This window comes from Lemur catta, chromosome 12 (assembly GCF_020740605.2).
Source record: "Lemur catta isolate mLemCat1 chromosome 12, mLemCat1.pri, whole genome shotgun sequence".
Taxonomy (NCBI): domain Eukaryota; kingdom Metazoa; phylum Chordata; class Mammalia; order Primates; family Lemuridae; genus Lemur; species Lemur catta.
In genome coordinates, this window is record NC_059139.1 from 49,890,551 (window position 1) to 49,911,816 (window position 21,266).

General features: G+C 32.9%; 1 protein-coding gene across 3 annotated transcripts in view; it reads right to left on the reverse strand.

Annotated features, from left to right (window-relative positions):
- AP3B1 (adaptor related protein complex 3 subunit beta 1) overlaps positions 1 to 21,266 on the reverse strand; it is a 225,752-nt gene that overhangs the window by 86,480 nt on the left and 118,006 nt on the right. For all 3 annotated transcript variants that reach the window (XM_045566381.1, XM_045566382.1, XM_045566383.1), the window contains exons 17-21: positions 20,475 to 20,605; positions 15,015 to 15,123; positions 12,150 to 12,321; positions 9,001 to 9,148; positions 268 to 340 (exon numbers count right to left, since the gene is read on the reverse strand). In XM_045566381.1, coding sequence (XP_045422337.1) covers positions 268 to 340; positions 9,001 to 9,148; positions 12,150 to 12,321; positions 15,015 to 15,123; positions 20,475 to 20,605 — 633 coding nt within the window. The remainder of the gene's footprint in view (positions 1 to 267; positions 341 to 9,000; positions 9,149 to 12,149; positions 12,322 to 15,014; positions 15,124 to 20,474; positions 20,606 to 21,266) is intronic.

Here is a 21,266-nt window from a genome sequence, read left to right on the forward strand (position 1 = left end):
GTGTAAATTACTAAAGTAAAAGATTTTAAACTGAATTTGGTGCACTTTTATTTCACCATCTATATTTATTCATGTGATACAAAATAATATGCTGAAGTAATGAAAGATACTCATACCAGTGATTTCCAAAATCTCCTTGCCTTATTCACCTACAAGTCTTTCACAATAGATGTTGATATATTTTGGGATGTGTAAATGAAAGTTACTATAAAAATAAAAACCACTCCTACTAAACACAAAAGAAAAATTTTAAATTATAACACTTACAATCATCCAGATCTAGAAGTGAAACATCTTTGGTGAGAGGGTTTCTATCTTGCTTTGTTTTTTTTTCTTTCTCCTAGAAAATAACAAATATTTCATTTATTACATGTTCTGTTTTTCAAATCAATGGAGTAGTCTGTAACATGCCAAAGCAAACATTTTTTTCTGTGTAGTCTTACCAACAAACAAATTAAGCTTCTCTATAGTTATATGAAATGTTTTTCTGAACAAAATTTGTCTCAATTAGCATATGGTATTTCTTCCCCACCATGCAATCTGTTAATTATTTTAAAATATTTTGTGTTTAAAGATTATAAAGAATCTTTAGAAGAAAACTGAAAGGCAAGTAACCATTATTTTATAATCTGACAACTTTCTGCTAACATAAAAATGTAAAGTGGCTCTTCGGTAGAACGTACAGATTCTTGAAAATAATTTTAAACCAATTTACTTTTAAGAAAAAGAAATGCTCAAATAACATATGCGGAGCCCTGAGATTATTGATGGGCTTGTAATAGGTTAGGCTTTCCTGATGTAGTTTGAATTAGCACTGTATTAGGTAGTTTATATTTCAATCCTGGGTTGTGTCAGACCTCTGCCAAAAGTATTCATTAAAATCTATAAACAACATTCCCAGGCTCTTGCTCTTTAGGGTTGAAATAGGTTCACTTATTTTTGTAGAAAGAATAAATATTTCAAAACATATCTGCACATAATTAGGGTTTCCCTGCACTACAGATTTGCTTATTCAGTCTACCATATTTATAAACTGTGTATAAACATGAACTAGAATACAGTGTTCCTAAGCCTGAGGTGTTCATAGTTTGGTTAGAGATTCAGAAAAGATTTGTATATCTTTAAAAAAGAAAAAATATAAATTAACTGCAGTACTGAGTAGCATTACAAACAACTAAAGACCAACAATAAATAGGGTGTTAAATAGATGTATTTGGGTCAAAGTTTCTTATCCTTATAACCTGTACTTTTTTTTAAAAGTTTTTAAATCTTCTCATATTAAAAGCCAAAACTTAAGTTTTTACAAAAATGTTTCTGTTCATTCATTCATTCATTCAATGAGTATGTACAGAATTTTAAGTATCAGAATCTGCGCTAAGCAATGGAAATAACATCTAAGACAGACACAGTCCTGCCTTCAAATAACTTACTATCTGAGACAGGCATTTATATCTTATTCTTCATGTGAACTATTATAAATATTTTTGAAGTATTCCTCTAGCCACAGAAAGGTATGACTGAAGCAAAAGGTATATTACCATTGTTTAAAGTCTACACAGTGTTAGAGCTCTTAAAACAGTACACATATCTTAACAAGAGCATTGCATAAAATTATGCATTAGGTAACATTTTTTTGAATGATTTAAATTCTGCTTGGCTTTTCCCTTATGCCAATACTCAGAAAATTATTTTCAAGGATCATATAATAATATACATTAACACACTAACTAAAAAAATCAGCATGTATTTTCTTCTTCAAAATAATTATTTTTGCCACTGAAAACTTCAAATCATCCATGTAAGTTCTAATTTTCATTTCTTATTTAAAAACAAAACAAATAGTATTTGTCCTTCTCTCCACGCCTCAAATGAATAACAATGTCTAGGACTGGAGAAAAAAAAAAAGAAGAAATGTTAGTTTTGAGGCTGAAATTTAAAAGTTGTAAGTAAATGAAAACAGGCCCAGAATGAAAACGCCACCTCAACTAGGATATCATTCCTGTGAAGAAAGAACATATAACAAAAAGAGCTTATCATCATGTGACTTATCAAAATGCTATGCTGAGCACAATGGGTGTAGCTTCCTATAAGCTACAATGGTGCATGACTGTCTTTATGGAACTGTAACCTCCCCACCTGAAAAATTAGAAACCTATCAAATCAAGATAAAGTTAAAGCTGAAGGCAGGTCTATACCTTATTTTCTACTTCACAGCCAAGCGTGTGTAACAATATCTATTAAATACACATCAGGTCACATACAACACAGAACAGAGCTGCATGTGAAATTGGCATAATCTCTTATTAGAAGCCTAGAACAGAGAGAAAAAAGGCTTTCAAAAGGACAGAATTTCATTGACTTTCTGAGAACAGCAAATAACCAGTGACTGAAATACAACATTAGCAATAGATAATGGTCATTTCTACTGAATTGAAAAAGCCTTGCATTCCAAATCAAGGCTATAAAATGCTTCGTGATGTGTTTGGTATTCCTCTCTTATATTTCATTTTAAAAAATCCATAGTAAGTTCAAAACATTTTCATACTTAAAGGATCTACTATAAAAATAAAAATCTGAATTCTAAACAAAGAAGTTAAGAGCTCTATTCCATCAAACATTTCTCCATTTGCAATTCATCTTGGTAATAGAGACAGAACCTGGGTAAATGCATATAGGACTTGAGGCAGGAGATTTTTCTTGCTCAATGCATAATTCATGTGCTCCGCCTGCAAAGTGTGTAAAATGAGAATTTCACACTGCAGCATGAGCCATGGAGCTGCAGAGAAAAGGCAGATGAAATCATATTTTACTGTGTGAATTTTATTTCTTACCCTCCCAATATTTATACAAAACCATCATTGACAAACCAAACACACTGACAGATCACCCACTGTTTCCATTGTGTTAGTACTTGAGAAGAGATCAGGCAGAAAGATAGACAATTTGTTTTTGTATATTTTTTTAAATAGAGGATTAGGTTTTTAACAGCTGAGTGACTGTATTAGACTTTTATAAGGACAACAGTAACTGATCTTAAAATCTCACCACAAAAAATACCTAGTTATCAATTCATCATCCTCAAATCTCCATTTTGTTTCTATGGTATTCAATTATACACCTCAACACATCAACATTTTCAAAATGAAATACAAAGTCACAGGGTTAAGAAACTGATTTCTATTTAATGTATTTCATTTCAAAAAATAAATAAAAGATCCTGGAAATACTTCCTAAGCCCCAAATAATACAATGTAACAATATATCTGAAAACATTTTTTTATGTATTATGCATGTTCACTTTCATGCTGATTAAAAAAAAAAGGCAAGTAGAAAAAAAGATCTGACATGACAAGCATCAAATATGTGTCCTAAGAGGAAATCATTATAAAGAGGTTTGAAATTTAAAACTATAAAACAGGATAAGCAGTATGTAAAGTTTGGCAACCCTTACTGTGCTTTGAAATCAACAACAATTGAAGGCTAATTTCTAGCCTCACAGGGCAAGATATTTGCATGAAATATTTTCAGTTAGAATTACCAACCAAGGACAATTTAATGACTCTCTTCCCTTCAAGTCAACTGACAAATTTGATTTAAAAAATCTGAGGCTTACACTTAAACTTGTGCTTTAAAACAAAAGTACATTGCTAGTAAATTGAAACTTCTTTATAAGTTAAAAAGAAGTCTAAACCACTAAAACAAATCTTTCCCTATTAGATTATAACTAACTAAGAAAGCTTGCTGAATGGCATTCACTTCATTTTAAAGGTCTCAATTGAAATTAAATGATATTTCTGTTTTAAAGAACTTAAAATGTAAACTAAATTAGGAGTGACATAAATTGAGAGAGCAAAGCTTTGAATTGTTAAAATAAAAACCAATATTCACAAAAGTTATACAATTGTATCAAATATAAATACTTGTAAAAACATAATTAAAACTTGTTTCCTTATTTCTCAAACAGAACATAAAAACAATCGGAAAATAGTTTCCTTCACTCTTATCCATGATCTATTTTATCCCACATGCCAAAATTACTTTATCCCCAAGGATCTTTCAAATAAAAGATCTTTATCCCCAATACCTTTTACTATGGTAAATTTTAACACTTACTGACATTCAACAAACACAAGTCACAATAACAGTGATGGTCCTTACAGCACTTAAGAGATTTAATCAATTTCTTTGCACCTCTCAAAAAGGGATTAACAAAGTTCTGAGATACATATAATCTGAGTTAAAGACAACTGGCAAGAGCATCTCAAACACTGCTAGGTATATATATATAGGTGGTACTAATTTTTTCACAGCTGGTACACATATTATTCTTAATTTTGATTCAAATATGGAAATGCTGTTAATATTAAGTGTTATTAAGTGCAAGTACATTAAATATATTTATTTCACATTGGCTATTATACTTTATATGCAGTTTATATAATTAAAATGTTAATAGATACAAGGAATTATATAAAAGTTATGATAACTTATAATCATGATTTAAAATTTTTATCATTTTAATCATAAATTAAATCTTCAGCAGTTGGTACACAGACATTGTAGATACAACTAGAATACTGCATTCACAGATAAGGTATGAATAGTAGACGAGATGATAGCTGAAATAACTGTAGTATATAGAAGCACTCTAATATACTGGCTAGTTTTAAGAACACTGAAGCCTAGGTTCAACGAAGGAAAAAACCCCTGGAAACCTTAAAAACATTTTAAATAAAATTATCACCATCTGCTCAACATAATTTTAACCACAAGCAGAATATAACTTAATTATATTGGTAAAAAATAGGATAAAGTGATACAAATGTGAATCTCTTCCTGACACAATGTGGTTTACATTACTGATTTTCCTTTCCACTCTTCTATATAAAAAATTTTTCCCTTTACTCTCTATAAAGTATGTGAAAGCACTTAAAATATGGAGTTACTAAAAGTAATTTTGTTATAGATATTATTTGGGGAAAAAGAATTACTTCTTTAAAATGACTATACTCAAAATATTTAGTTTAAAATATTTCAGAAAATAACACCTACACATAAAAATATGCAAATAACTGTAACTTTGGTTATTACTGACAATATCTGACCCCAAATGAGGATATCTCCCAGTGAATAACACAAACAAACACAGCTGACACCTGAATGTGTGACTATAGTTTTGTGCCTCTGGACACGCTGGGGCATGGTGCTGAATGGCAAACACTTCAGGAACATAAACAATCAAGCAGTGGTTCTCACTCTTTTTGACAGTCCCTACGCTACTCACAAGAGTAATACCATATCATCAGTAACACTTTTCAGTCCCTGTAGGCATTCTCAACCAGGAGAAGTGGAGGGATCATACTCTGATATGAGGCCAAGAAAGAAGAAAGGCATAGAAATAGGAAAGCATATAGCATGTTGCAAATACTCCATTGGGATTAGAACACAGGGTGGGTTAAGACTAGGAAGGCAAGTTTGGGCACGCTCATCTGAGTTTACTGAACTCTAACATTAATCTGGCCACTGCACAGAAGGATTGGGACTGGGAAAGCACTGGTCTGAGGGTGATCAATGACAATGGTCTATGAAGCTGATGAAGAGCTGATCTATAGAATGGTGGATGGTGGCAGTGGGGAAAGAAGAAACAGATATGAGAAATATACAGAATCTATAGGACTTGGCAACTATCTAAACATATAGAATGACAGAGGAGTCGAAGAGAATTGTGGGGCTATAAATCTGGGAGAATGGAAAAAGAATGCTGGTACCAAATTGTAAAGCATGTCTTCTGGCTGTATTAGGTTTGGAAAATCAGTAGCCCCAGAGAAGGCTAAGAACTTGGTCTGAATTTGGGAAGAAAGCTGGAGCTGTTGTAGAAACTGAGAGATGTTACCATGGAAGCAATTCACATGAATGTTTTAGCTGAAGCTATAGGAGTAAATGAGACCTCACAACAGGAAAAATTTAGAAGAAAAAGAAAAATTCATTCACATCAATTAATATTTTGAAAAACTAATGTATACTAAGTATAATTTGGAGTCAATGTGCACAGTTGGGTGTCAGAAGGGGATAAAAAGTGAAGCAATCAAAAGAATGAAAGGTCAAAGAAGTCAGAACAAAAGGGACAGAGTTTCAAGTAGTAGGGGAACAGTCATACGAAAAGATCAAGAAGGATAGATAACACCTAAGAGAAGGCTGCTCGGTTTGGGGAAGGATCACAGTTGACTTTTCAGAGAGCAGTATCTATAGGAAGGGATAGAGGTGGAAACCAATTTATAAGGGACTAAGAAATACCTGGGTTAGGCAGTAGTAGTTCTTCCATTCCCTGCTCTCTCCCTCTCTCTTTAAATACTGGAAAAGACTTGAGTGCTTTGGTTGGCAGAAGAGGAGTTAGTGAAGAAAGAGATTGAAGGTTGCAAAGGAGGCAGATGATTATTAAGAAAACAAGGCCAAAGGAAGCAGGACTTATACTTGGCTAAGTAGATGGATGGGGATCACTTACTCTTTACACTGATCTTTTACATTTGATTTTTTACCATAACACTTGAAAGAAGTAAGGTAGATATCAGCATTTCTACTTTATAGATGAGGAAACTGAAGCATAAAGGTATTATCTCCCAACACGTAGAACACTATACTTATAGGACTACCACAAAATTAACTGTTTTGAAAACCATATATTTGAGGTATCTTCTAGGTCTCATTTGCATGCTTAATGCCCCCAAAACACATTGTCCACATGAATAAAAAAGGAAGAGAAAAAGTAAAAGTATGGATTTAGTTAGGCTGCAGATTTGAGGCATATGAATTTTCAGCACTAACATACTGTCATACTAAATTAAAGTAAAGCACCCGCACCATCTGCCTTCATTACTCATAATTTAGAGCAGAAGCCATAATACTTGGTGCAAGGAAGACTTCTGCACAATTATAAAGTTGCCTATTATTAGAAAAATTGGCATACTTGTAATCACATGGTATACTCCAAATCATTTAGAAAAAAATAGAAATAGATAAGAAGTCATGGTAGCTCCAAGATATTCCAATTGCTAAATTAAAGCAAACCTCCCTCCCCCCGGCCCCCCGACATCCCTACCTGCTTTTTATAGAGAGGGAAAGGAATTCTAACACAGAGAAAATAAGCCATCTAAGGAAAACACATGGACACAAAACTATCAACAATGTGAGTAAAACCTGAATTTCTCAGGGGTCTTGGCTCATTGCAACAGTTTGAATTTTTCACACTGATGTTCTATCATAAAATATTTTCAATTACTAAGAGATTTAATCTAATCATTCAAAGTCTTTGACAAAGAAGAAACAAACTGAATCACTGATCTGGGGTGCCACTGTGGCTTTTTAATGGGATCCTAAAGTTCTGCTGCTAATACTGTAGAGGCACTGAGGTCCATAATTTTTCAACCATTACAAAAACTACATAAGAATAACTTACTTTAATTCTACCCACTTGACATGTGCCGATTTCTTGTTTTGTCATTTAAAAAAAACACTATTTCTTATTCTGGGTTGTACTTATTGTCAATTTCTAAAGTTCTTTATTTTAGACAACATTTTAAGCTTTTTTGTAATTTGATGTAAGTAGGAAATAAAAGTATGTGATGAGTTTTTATAGAAGGCCAGATTAATAAACCATAAAATCTTTGAGATTTTATGTGAATTTCTGAAAAATAAAAATCTTAGATTGTATGTTATATATAGACACAAGTTTTAAATACAAATTGAAGTTTAAGATAGGTTTTACTATATATAAGAATATTTGAAATAAAGTAAGACAAATATTAACCAATTTTAAAAATATGCTTATTCTTTAACAATAAATCTCTGGATGGGGAAGAGCAATTATCTACTTCAATGAATTTATTTTTGTCTTTGGCTACTTGGATGACATACTGAAGAAATTAAAGTTAATTAGAAATAACAAATAACAACAAAAAAAAATACTAGGTTAAGAAGAAATTGAGGGCTGGGCGAGGTGGTTCATGCCTGTAACACTAGCACTCTGGAAGGCCGAGGCAGGAGGATTGCTTAAGCTCAGGAGTTCGAGACTAGCCTAAGCAAGAGTGAGATCCCGTCTCTACTAAAAATAGAAAACTTAGCCTGGCATCATGGCATGCGCCTGTAGTCTCAGCTACTTGGGAGGCTGAGGCAGGAGGATGGCTTGAGCCCAAGTGTTTGAAGTTGCAGTGAGCTATGATGATGCCACTGCACTCTACCTGGGGCAACAGAGTAAGACTCTCTCAAAAAAAAAAGAAGAAAAAATTGAAATCAATGAAAGGCAAGTTTGATCATATTTTCAATACATGGAATAACACAGTTAATATATAAAACTATGGTACTTAAAGCCTAGCATCAACATGATCCACTTATAGGAAGGGGTGATAATTAAAGACCAGAAAGATAATTATTATTAGGTCTGAATTTTATATGAATAGCTACATTTTTACAACTTAGACTTTTATTTTTTCCTGCTAAGCAAAGTTCAGTGTCAGAAAAGTTATATCAAGAAGCATTACCATTGTATTACATAAGTGGTTTAAAAATGGCTACTGTAAATTTTTATTAACTAGTTATAGAATGTACATCCTTTAAAGTTTTAAAAACATTCTGTTATCCAAAAGGCCTAATATTTTTAAAAGGCTAATAGTCTCAATTTCTTAAGATGTATGTACATTTATATTTCTTTGCTCAATGCTTTATTTTGGTAACTTCCTTTTACTTCCCTTTTAGCAAAAGTCTCCCTTGTCACAACCTAGCCAAGAATAAGACAGGCCATATGTGTAACATTGAAATCTCTGATTTCAGTGGCAAGGGATGAGGTAAAAAAAAAAAAAGATTTTAACTTTTCTACAGAGTTATAAGGGAAAAGATTATCTAGAAAAAATAAAATCACAGGTGCACATGAAAATGGTACTGTTTATTTTCATTGCTGTAAGAGTATCTACCTTCAATTATTAATATAACAAATGTATAATCTCTTACCTTAGTGACTCTTCTGGATTCAGATTCACTTTCAGAGTCTGATTCAGATTCAGAATCTGAAGAACTTTCTTCTATTGAACTAGATTCAGCATTGGAAGAATCTGAAGTTTTAGATTTTTCATTGTTCTTCTCCCCATCTTCAGAATCACTGTTCATAGTAATAAATTTTGAAATATTAACTTTAAATCCTTTATGTAAATAAGTAGTTTATATAAAAAGACAATAAAAATGGTTTTAAATCATTGACTATATCAATGAGGTAACTTGGTAGTATTATCTATAACCAAATAAATCAGAACCCATTCAGATTCAATTATATGATGTCATACACACTTCAAATGCAAAAAGTCATAACACTGAATGATATCAATAACAGAAAATAATTAATATTAAATGTTTGATTTACTAAGAATTAAATGCTATAACAGAAACAACTTCAAAGATACTTAGGAAAATTTTTGAATGCTGTCTCAAAATATTGTTTATTAATAAATTTAAATGTCTATATATCTACTTTTGCTAAGAAAGACTTGCATTTTCAGTTTTTTCTCTCCAAGAAAATTACTTATACAAGTTTCCAAATGTCCTGAAACACATTCTATGAGAAAATGTTAACCAGTTCAAATAGAATTTTAATGAGCCGTCTTCTAAACATGTAAGCTAATCAAATACAAGCTTTTGAAATACCAAATGATCACACATAAGTGCTTAACACCATGAATTCATTTGTTCACTCACTCACTTAACAAATATTTATTGATTATTGACTACATGCTAGCACTATGTTAGGTGCTAAGGATAAAAATGGTTAGTAAGACACAGATGACCTCTGTGTTTACCTTATAGTGTCTACAGTCCATTGCAAGATACAGAGAAGTATGGTGGCACTGACAATACAGTATGGTAAGTAATAAGTAAGAAAGTACAGTGAGAACATTTAGAGAGACACCTAAGCAAACTTAACTAAGATAAGGACTGCTTCCTGAAGGAAGAGACACACAAGTTGAGAAGTAGGAATAAGGCAGGCAGATGGGTGAGAGGCAGTTCTCCAAGGAGAAGGAATAATATGTGAGATGGCCAAACCAGCTTCTCTCAGAGGATGAGAAATATCTTGTAATGTTTTATATTTTCCCAGAAACTGAAGGTCTAGTTCTCTCTACCATGTGTGTATGTTTTAAGAATGTACCTTGGGCCAGGCAGGGTTAGACATTTCATACCAATTATCTAATTTAGACGCACTCTTCCTGGGTACATTATTATCCCATTTATAATAATGAAATTAATATTCAGGAAGGTTAAATAACTTGCTCAAGGACACAGAACAGGAGGAGCAGAATTGGAATCTGAACTCAAGTCTGTCTCACACCAAGGTCCATATTTTTCCTCTATGTCATACTATCTCCTTTCAAATGAAAATTACTTTTGAGTGTAAAATTCAAATGTAGTCATAAATAGTTATTACTAAAGGGTAGTTTTTGAAGATGTTTAAAACTTATTAAGAGCTTAAAAATTTATCATACTGGCAAAGTTAAAAAAATTCTAAGAGACAGGCAGAAAAACACAAGACAGGAAAAGTGAGGCAAGGGGAGAATCAATATTTCCTAGAATTGATTTTTGTGGAGGAAATATAACTGCTGTTTATTAAAAATGGAGCCATGGTAACATCTCAGAGCACATGTAATTATATTTGAAGACTGAAAAATATGTTGTTTTTCTTTTTCCTAGCAAAGAGTAGCAATTTATTATCCCCAATTCACTGGTTAAAACATGTACTTAAAAATTATAAGGTTTAGAATCTATTTGTGCTTCTCTTTGGTGTAATAAACAATTCTTTTAAATTCAAACATAGGTAAAGAGAAAAGTCCATTTCTGAAGAATAAAATAATGAAACTAATTTAAGACATGATCATACATTTCTAGCATACTAGTTTTTGCTATCTGAAAAAATACTTCGTGTACTGCCTTTCTTCCTAGAAACAAGATATACTTTTAAGTTATATCACACATACTCTGATATTAAACCAGAAGTACAGAATTTCTCTCAAAGAAAAGGCTATTATAAACCAAGTAGCTCCAACAAGTGAATGATTCTAAATATATTTAACTTCTAGCTTTTAAGATGAGTTTTTAAAGGTAAAAGTGTTACTTTATTATGCATCACTCAATTTTGATGGTAATTATTGTTTACCTTACTGCTTAGAGTTTCAGATGTTAATCTAATGAAAAGAATTTACTGGTAACTAGGTTTTTAACTTTGCAATGATGAAAAGCCTGTATTAATTTAACCTACAGATTTCATTTGTTCTGAACAGGAAAAACAATATAAATCACTTTTAAAATCATTAAATCCTGACTTAAATTAATAAAGTCATAATTAGGGCATTATGCTGTGTTTGTTATGGAAGTGGCAGGGCGAGCTGCTTTAATTACTGTCTGTAATAAAAGGAGCAGAGAGCGTACTGCGCCCCAATCAGTGCTGTCAGCCACGACTGAGCTGAGCTGCAAGCTCATCAAGCGAGCGGGCAGCAGGCTCCCAGGAAAGGGCCATCGTGTCGGCAGAGGCCACTCATTGACGGCAGTGGGGAAAACAGAGTCACACAATCCAAGATATTAGCCCCAATTACTCCAAATTTTAATGACACTTTAATACATGATAATGTTGTTGATAATGGGAGATCTTAAAAAGTGCTAACACTTAAATATCTTATGACCGTCTTCCTTCACAGCCCTTGACTCTAATATTTGGATCATAATCTTTTTAATGTAACATTATTTAGAAAAATCAATTGTCTTAGTTACATAATGGCAAAGTGTTGAAGGATTTAATTTTAGCCCTCAGCAAAATTGCTACAAAAGGTAATTAAGTGTTTCATACCTACTGCTTGATCACTTAACTCAGCCTTCCAAGGTTATACCAATTTTCAAAATGTAACCCCAAGATTTGTTCAAGTTCAAAATGAAAACTAAGCATTATAAGTAGGAGAATAATGTGAACTACTAGCATTTCAAATTAACTTAAAAAGATTTAATATCTGTTTGGGAAAAAATACACATAGTTCTTCTCCCACTCTATGAATTAATGGGAAGTATTAGCCTGAGGGATATACCACAGAATATTTTTTGAAGGAAATTCTGACAAAATAATTTACCTTTTTCCTTTGGGTTTTGAGTTCCTCTTGGCTGTTCTTTTGTCCTCTAATCCTGACTCACTTCCACTCTCACTCTCCTGCCCACTGGAGGAGTCTTCACTGCTGTCCTCACTGCTGTCTCCTTCCTCCCCACTTTTTCCTTGTTCTCCACTTTCACTTCCAGATCCACTCTCTGAAAAGCAAAACCAGATGTTCTTTGATTTACAGCCATTTAATTACACATAAGGACACCTGTAACTGTCAATATTCATCACAAACGAAACCAGGTGTTGAATTTTAGTTCAGTGGACCCCACTCGTTCAACACATTATATTTCTACACCCCATTCATTAAGACATGTGGATTCCTGCAGCAGGGTGAGCTTGGAGGGACTCAAACACACGGAGAGAAGATGCTCTGACAATGAGCAGAGAAAAGCAAAGCAAAAATGAACCAAATGTGAGGGAATCCCACTTTTCAAACCTAAGTATCTAGCTATGGCAAAAACTTTCTTTTAAAGAATGACATAAGGATGATGTAAGGCAAAAGAAATAATTTTGAATTATTCTACTTGTAATGGGAAATTGTACTTAAAGTAAAAGGCAATGGTTGAATCTTCTTAGGAACAAATTTTGAGAGGAAAATGAGCAATTCATATCATCTCCAAAAACTTCTAAATTCAAAGACAACAAGGAAAATTACTAATTAAACAGTTATAATTTATTTTACTAGTATAGGAGTTTTCCATAGGTCTAAGAGATGATAAAGTTACATTGGGGTTATGCTTTTTAAATGTTTTATGTGTAAATTATGGCATACTAGGACTATTTGCAGAAGTGGTGCATAAATATATTTATGTGTATTTTTTAAATGAAGCATAATTTTTTTACTGTTTAACATGATTGTAGGTACAGAGTTATGTCCTAGATAAAAGGACAAATTGCCTGTGATCTATGTGATAAAGTACCCTTAGATAGGAACATAATCTTTAATTAAAATATTAATTTACTAATGGGTAAACAATATCTATTTCATGAAGATTTATTTATGTATCACAGTGAAAAACTAGGACTGCCTATATTCTTTCAGAATAGCTTGCAGTGGGTACAGCATGGATGCTCAAGTTGGAATGTCCAGGTTCAAATCATGGCTCTGCCACTTACCAGCTGTAAGACTGAGTAAGTTATTCAACCTCTCTGGGTCTCAGTTTCCTTTTCAGCCAATGCAGATAATACTACTAGCTACTTTACAGAGCTACTGTGAAGATTAAGTGATTTGAAACATGTAAAGGTGATAAGAACACAACAGTTCTAATCACATAGTAAAGCACTCATCATTAACATCTTTTACAAAGAAGAAAATTTATTTTACCTAAATTTTATAAAAATAAATAAAATTGCTAAATAAGAACATTTTGAATTTGTTGTGATATCAAAGTTACACACACACAGACATTAAGTCAGATAACTGCCTTCCAATATAAATAATGAAAAGAAATTATAGCATCTAAGTTACTTTCTCATGTTATCACATGAGAGTTCAACATGAATCTGGGTCCGGTTCATTTCAGGTACCATTATTTAAATTTACAAGTCAGTAAAACCCTCGAGGAAATTTGTTCACTCTCAAAAAGACTTGCTCACTGGAAAACAAAATCTCATAACTTCTAATGAGAAAAGTTGTATTTTTTCTTCCAGTAGGTACAGTGGAACTCTGGCCTCATGACTCACTACTATACGTGTTCAGCTAAACCCATGAAAATCCATGTTAATGGAATATTTCAAGTATGTATTGAAAATGGTTAGCCTATGAACAGTCATGAACTTGTAAATAGATATAATGAAGATAAATATCTATATGTTATAAAATGAAAAATACATGCTTACTGAAATTCCGTATCTTTTAACATTAACTTTCCGGATTGATGTATTTTCTCTACTCTTCAGTTTATTACTTCAGAAGGTAATGTATCACAGATTAATTTATTGGATATTGAAAACAAAGATTTTGAAAAGGAAAACAGGGAAAAAAAAGAATGAATTACCTTAGAGTAGGGTAGTAGATAACCAAGTAATAGTGAAGTCATTCTTGGTTCTCCAAAGAATAAAGATTTTAGAGAAAGTTGGATATCTTTTGGTCTTGGGTGAATTGTTAAGAATGTTAGAAAGTGACTCTAATATAGTTTCCATTATGCAAATCACTCACAGGATTTTAGTAATGAATGAACTTTAAAAACATCTAACTCTATCCCTTCATTTATCAGATACAGAGAAAGGTAGGTGCCTTGTTCAATTTGCATAGCTAAAATCAGGACTTCCAAATCCTTCCTATTTAGTATCCTTTTCATTGCACACGGTTGCTCTCAATCGTTAGCTTGATGTTTCTTTATAGTATACAGAGACTTAATAATTTTCGTTTTATGTCTGTACAGGTTTACTAGCAATAGCAGAGCATAAAATGGAGAAGCAAAAGATTCTTTAAAGTTTAAACATTACATTTTTATAAAAGAAAGTTACTTTTAAAGACCCTACTTAAGATTTATCAAGTATAAAATCATGTTTTTCAGTGTGCTAATAGATATCTATTATATAATATGCAGTGTGGGTTAGAATTCAGAAAAGCATGAGTTCCTATTTCAGCTCTACCATTTATTAGCTATACATCCAAGAGGCACTGTCAAATAAGAAGGCAATTTAGGAAAGTAATTAGACATTACTTTGAAAACTAAACAGTGATATATACATAAAAGAAATTGTTTTAATATTAATAGTATAACCTTTATTTATAACCACTTGTTGAATATTATGTACCAGGCTTTGTCATTCTGGAGGTATAACATGTAATCTACTATGTGAATAATATATTTCAATAAATTATAAAACCCACCACTGTCACTGCTGCTATCAGAAGAGTCTTCCTCTTCCTCAGATTCAGAATAAAATTTCTTAGCAGAATTCTCTTTCTTTGCTTTTCCTGTTGGGGTCCATTCTTTTGCCTGTTTAAACAAACAAATAAAGTAAATGTAAACGAGTTCTCATTAGAGATTCAGACTTCTGGCAAATTTAATCATTCATAATACAAGTGTGAACTCAAAGTTTAAGACCTCAGTAGAGAAGGCAACTGTTAGAAGTCCTGGCCTTAAGGCTGATTCACTTTATTGGTTACCTTGCTTCCACTTCCCCTCTACCCTCAACCAATGTTTGCACAACACAGCATCTAGAATGATTCTATTAGCACCTAGGTCAGATCAAGCTCTTCTCTGGTCTGAAACCCTGCCAGAGCTCCCCATTTCACTCAAGAGAAAAAGCCAAAGTCCTTACAACAGTCTGCATGGACCGACATGACCAGCCCTTTGCCACCATCCCTCTACTACCCTCCTGCCCCTTGCCTGTCTGACCTCCTCCAGTTGCTAGCCCTCCTGCTCACTCTGCTCCAGCCCCTCCTTTCTATTCCTCCAAACATCCAGGGCATGCTCCCAGTCCACGGTCTTGCCCCAAGCTGTTCCCACTTGTAACACTATTCCCCCATCCTTTAAAAAAAAAATCAGGCCGGGCCCTGTGGCTCACGCCTGTAATCCTAGCACTCTGGGAGGCTGAGGCGGGTGGATCGCTCGAGGTCAGGAGTTCGAGACCAGCCTGAGCAAGAGTGAGACCCCCATCTCTACTAAAAATAGAAAGAAATTAGCCAAACAACTAAAAATAGAAAAAATTAGCCGGGCATGGTGACGAGTGCCTATAGTCCCAATTACCCGGGAGGCTGAGGCAGTAGGATCGCTTAAGCCCAGGAGTTTGAGGTTGCTGTGAGCTAGGCTGACGCCACGGCACTCACTCTAGCCCAAGCAACAAAGTGAGACTCTGTCTCAAAAAAAGAAAAAAAAAAAAGAAAAAAAAATCATAGCACTTATTATTTTCTAATACACTACAAAATTTACTTATTTTTTAAATTGTGGTCTATCCTGATAGAATGTAAGCTTCTGGAGAGCAGGGATTTTTTAATATTTTGTACACTGATGTATCCTAACTGTGGCTAGCACTACAAACATTAGTTATATTTATTAGCCTCTTAAAGACTTGAATATTAAATCCAGAAAATTGTTTGGATTCAAGAAAAATATGGACTTCAGTGTTGATTTTAGTATTATTACTAATATGAATCCCTTAAAGACTTTAATACAGTATATTAAATTGCTTTTATATTAATAACTGTGACCTTGCATCAAGAAAAAATTAAATCATATTTAAAAAATATTCTTTTTTAAAGAGCAGGAAAATGTATGTATTTTTTAAAAGGTCAAAGTGTTTAAGATTCACTTATTTATTATACTTTTGAGTTTCTACTAGGTGCCAGTCTCCGCTACAGTACATATTTTGTTGTGAAGGAATTTACAGCATGACAGAAGTTCTTATTTAACAATGGTTCTCAACAATGGATGCACATTAGAATCACTTGAGAATGTATTTTTAAATGCTAATACAAACAATAAAAATATTAACACTAAAAAATTAAAACCCGGGGTTCACCTCCAGAGATTTTGATTTAATTGTTCGGGTGCAGGTCGGACATAAATTTGTCATATGATTATAATGTGCAACTACATTTAAAAAACAATGATCTCAAGGGCTTAAGGTACGTTACGTAAAGAGATAAGTTTCAGGAACCTGGAAAATTACTAACTGCACAATAACAGGAAAATGAGTAAAAATTACTTGAATATATTTGAATAAGATAATTGCATAAGATCAGCAGTACTGCTTTCTTTCATTGTATTTAAAATGCTTCTGTCTCCAAATATGAATAAAGACAGTATTTTATAAACAAAGGTCTCCTATATTTAGTAAACACTTAAGTCTATATTTTTCTTAAATCCAAATGAACATATTTCTCTGAAATCTGATAAAAAGTTTATTGGATCAATTTAGTAAGACTAAATCAACAACTTGAGAAAACTGGGCTTCTGTGCTCAAAGGGGTATGTTATCTTGACGTGTCCATGGACTCTATATTCATGAAGTTTCAGGTTTCAAAGGGCGAAAGACTAATAATAAAAATATTTTAATTTTTATTATGGTTCTTTATGACTATGATAGTTGTATCATTCTAAGCAAAAGGAATAATAGGAAAAAGAAAAGAGGAGAAGAATAGAGAGGTATTAATTTGAGAGTTCCTGTGAGGGATAAAATATTGATAGATGTGTTTATAAAGCAAAATACCCTTGATATGCAAACACAGTTTTTCTGTAACTGGAGAAGAAAGGATTTTCTAGAACTAAGTAACAAAATTCTAAAGGATCTTCAAAACTTAATATATCATAATATAAATATACATTATATCTGATATCCTGGAAATGGTGGTGTGTAATTCAAAGTGACTTCAAGTGTCAATCTGACTAGGTTCCCTGTTGTTTTGATTAAAGTATTAGATTATCTAAATCTAGGCCATTTTTCTTACTAAGTTATATTTCATAGTAACAAGATTTGACCCTGTAAGATCACTTTACAGTGAAACTAGAACAACATAGTGTATTATGTGCATGAAATACATTAATATGGCTTTGGTGGGGAGGGGAAGTAGAATGAGAGGCAAGAAAGACAGTATGAGCATTATTTTCTGCATTGTTACAGCTGCATTTGAAAATAAAACTATCTACATTATTTTTATATTTAATTGCATCCTTCATAGTATAACTTTAACCAGTATTTCTCAGAGACCAATAGCTTGAAGCTGTTTTCTGCATGGCATCAACGGATAGTGACAGTTCTCTTCAACCAGATTCCATCAGTTATAAATATTCTCCATAGTAAGCTACCAATTATTAATTTCAGAAATGTAATCCATAAAATGAAAAATCAAATTTGTCCCCATTGAACTGGACAGGTGAAATGAATGTAAGAAAATAGGTTATTTAAGAACTAACTCTATAAGTAGTTAATGGTTAGAAGGACACATGAAAATGGAAGAAGCTAGCCAACCAACCAACCTATCAGCCAACATAAGGATAATGCTGAGACCAAATTAAACTGCAGCATTGGTATACATTTCTGACAAGAGAGACCTTTGTTGGGGATGAGCAGTGGCAGCAGGGAGGTGGGGATAGGATGGAAGTAGAGGGAGGATAAAAGGATGGTTCTATTTGGGCCAAAACATTATGTTCCCAATAATGAGAAAGAACAGAATTATAAAAACAACAAACAGGCATAATATGAAATTAGGAGAAGGAGTATATCTGTAGGGAGAATCATAATAAAGTATTCTCTTCATATTCTAGTATCTGACCAAAAGTTACATAAATAGGCAATTGTTTTGAAGAATACTTAAGAGTATGCAGATTTGTGTGAAAATCAACAAACTTAATTACAAGGAGAAAGAAGTGTAATTAGTTTTCCTATTTTTAACTTTTACCTTTTTTCAGCCATCTCTAAGTAAGAGATCATTTGTCACAAGATGAAAGTGATAGTGCTAAGTATTAAGGATAATACAGATTTGCAAACAAACTCAAGCTTCCTCTCATCGTGACATATTAAAATGTAGTAAGACCATAGACAATGGACTCAAACAGACTTGGGTTGGAATCTGGTTCTATCACCTACCAGCTACATGAACTTAGGCAATTTAATATTTAATATTAATATTAGGTTCTATGAGACTTTGCTCCCTCATCTGAAAAATGTGCATAACAATAACCAATAACCATCACTTATGATCATTATGAGGTTTAAACAAGATAATGTTTGCAAAACATTATCATAGTATACTGTTAGGGTTTGCTAAATGGAGCTATTATTAGTTATTATTGTTTCTGGCCATGTTCCAAAGCCAGGATAAGTTGGGGTCGTTAAGAGAAACATTTTTCTCAGAGGAATCAAATTACATGGCTATGATCATTACAGAAATTCTATTTTAAGTAATAAAGGTCTTCTATTGCAGTGGTCCCCAACCTTTTTGGCACCAGGGACTGGTTTCATGGAAGACAATTTTTCCAGGGATGGTGGAGAGGGGGGTGGTTTCAGGATGATTTAAGTGCATTGCACTTACTACATTTGCAGCTGCTCCCCAGCACTAGCATCACAGCCTCAGCTTCACCTCAGATCATTAGGCATTAAATTTTTGTACGACCTAGATCTCTTGCATGTGCAGCTTTTAGTTGGGTTCTCGCTCCTATGAAAATATCTAATGCCCATCCCCCATCTGACAGGAGGCAGAGCTCAGACCGTGATGTGAGCGATGGGGAGCAGCTGTAAATAGAGATGAAGCTTTGCTGGCTTGCCCATCGCTCACCTCCTGCTGAGCGGCCCAGTTCCTAACAGGCTACAATCCTCAGCCAGAGGAGTTGGTGGGGACCACAATTCTATTGTATACAGAAAAAATAAGAACAAGGAAAGCTAACTCACTTTCCCACAGGAATTAGTGGTAAAGAACTTGGTTATCTGAATTCTAGTTCAATATATCTTTTCTACCAGAAAAGTATCCAGAATAGAATTCTTAATTGCTCTTTTTTATTAATTCTACTTAATTGCTCTTTTTTATTAATTCTACTTTAAAAAGTATATTCCACATAATCAATCTTGAACTTCTGGCCTCAAACAATCCTCTCACCTCCACCTCCCAAAGTGCTGGCCTCACACAGTCAATCTCTAAATACAATCAGAAGTCCTCTCTCCTTATTTTTCTTGTTTATATAAGAAAGAAACAGATAATATCAGAAAAGAATGTTAATTCTTTTATCCTAATGGTGAGCATTTTTTAAAAATCTAGAAAAAGTGTATTTATAGAGCAAGTTTTTAAAATATTAAACCAACATATTATTCGCTTTAATTGTGACCTTGTCAAAGGACATTTTTGGTACACAATGCTCCCTATTTATATTTAGGCTTCATTTAAAGCAAGTTCACCAGAAATCCAGAAGAACACTTTGTGTGGTTTCTCTGGAAGAGAACAGCAAAAAAAAAAAAAAAATATATATATATATATATATTTAGAAAAATAATGACAGGAAGCTTCGAGTCTCTAAACAAAGTAGAAAAAGCTCAATCCAGTGAAACTAAATACCTTAGAAATGGAATCTACACAGCTACAGATGCAATCGCACAAATGTGGGTGGCACTAATGCAGGGAATTCAATTCTCTATTTCCTTGAAGAAAAGGAACAGTACAAGTACAATGACATAGGAATGCTATAATTTAGCTCCTATAAAGGCACAGTATATCTAACACATTACATTTAGAAATACTAGAAATACTAGAACAATCTTCAATTTTCAACTCTCCTAAAAAGCTTTTATATAAAGCAACAGTTAGCCTAGAATCTCCCACTGTTTGAACAAAATTAATTTCAGAAAGGTCAACTTACCAACTCTATTACTTCTACATTTCGAACTGATGGGTCGGGTGCCACCTCTGGCCAATTAGATAATTCCAGGTACCCAGTAGCTTTAGCATTGAGAGTATGAGATAAGGTGCCAAGCTGGAAATGATCTCTATCTATTAAAAACAGAGGAAAATATAAAATAAACAATATAAGCTGAATATAACAGAGAACAGTCATAATCAGAGCTCAAGGTAATTGGCATATTACCTCAAATGTCAAGGAATAAATATAAACTAGGAAGCTCTTCATAGGTCAAAAAACTGATTTCAGTCCATAGATTACAATAATCTCCCCCATAATGGTCAATAAAAAAGCTAATCAGTCAGTGTGTTTAGAGGTGTTGCTCTGAAATGTAGCTTCTCTAAAAATTACTTTACTGTGAATATTAAGAATGACAGCACAGTTAAACAATCCATATACATGTCTTGGCACAAACACATTCAGAATTTTAATAGTTTTTCTACAAAACTGAATTGCTTTTTATTGCTTTACAACAATTAAATAAGAAACAATACAAAAACCAAGGTATATAATCATTTGATTCCAAGTTAATGGCTACTTGTTAATAAAATACTTAATTTTATTATATTTAATTTTATAATTATCATATTTAATTTTATTATAATTAATAAAATACTTAATTAGTTCTTTTTTAAAGCTGGGAAAAATAAGTCAACTTCCCTCTTTGAAAAAGAAACTTAAATAAAAAGGGATATTTTTATGAAATAATTCCTCCTAGAAATGTTGATATTAATGCACATAAAATATGTAATT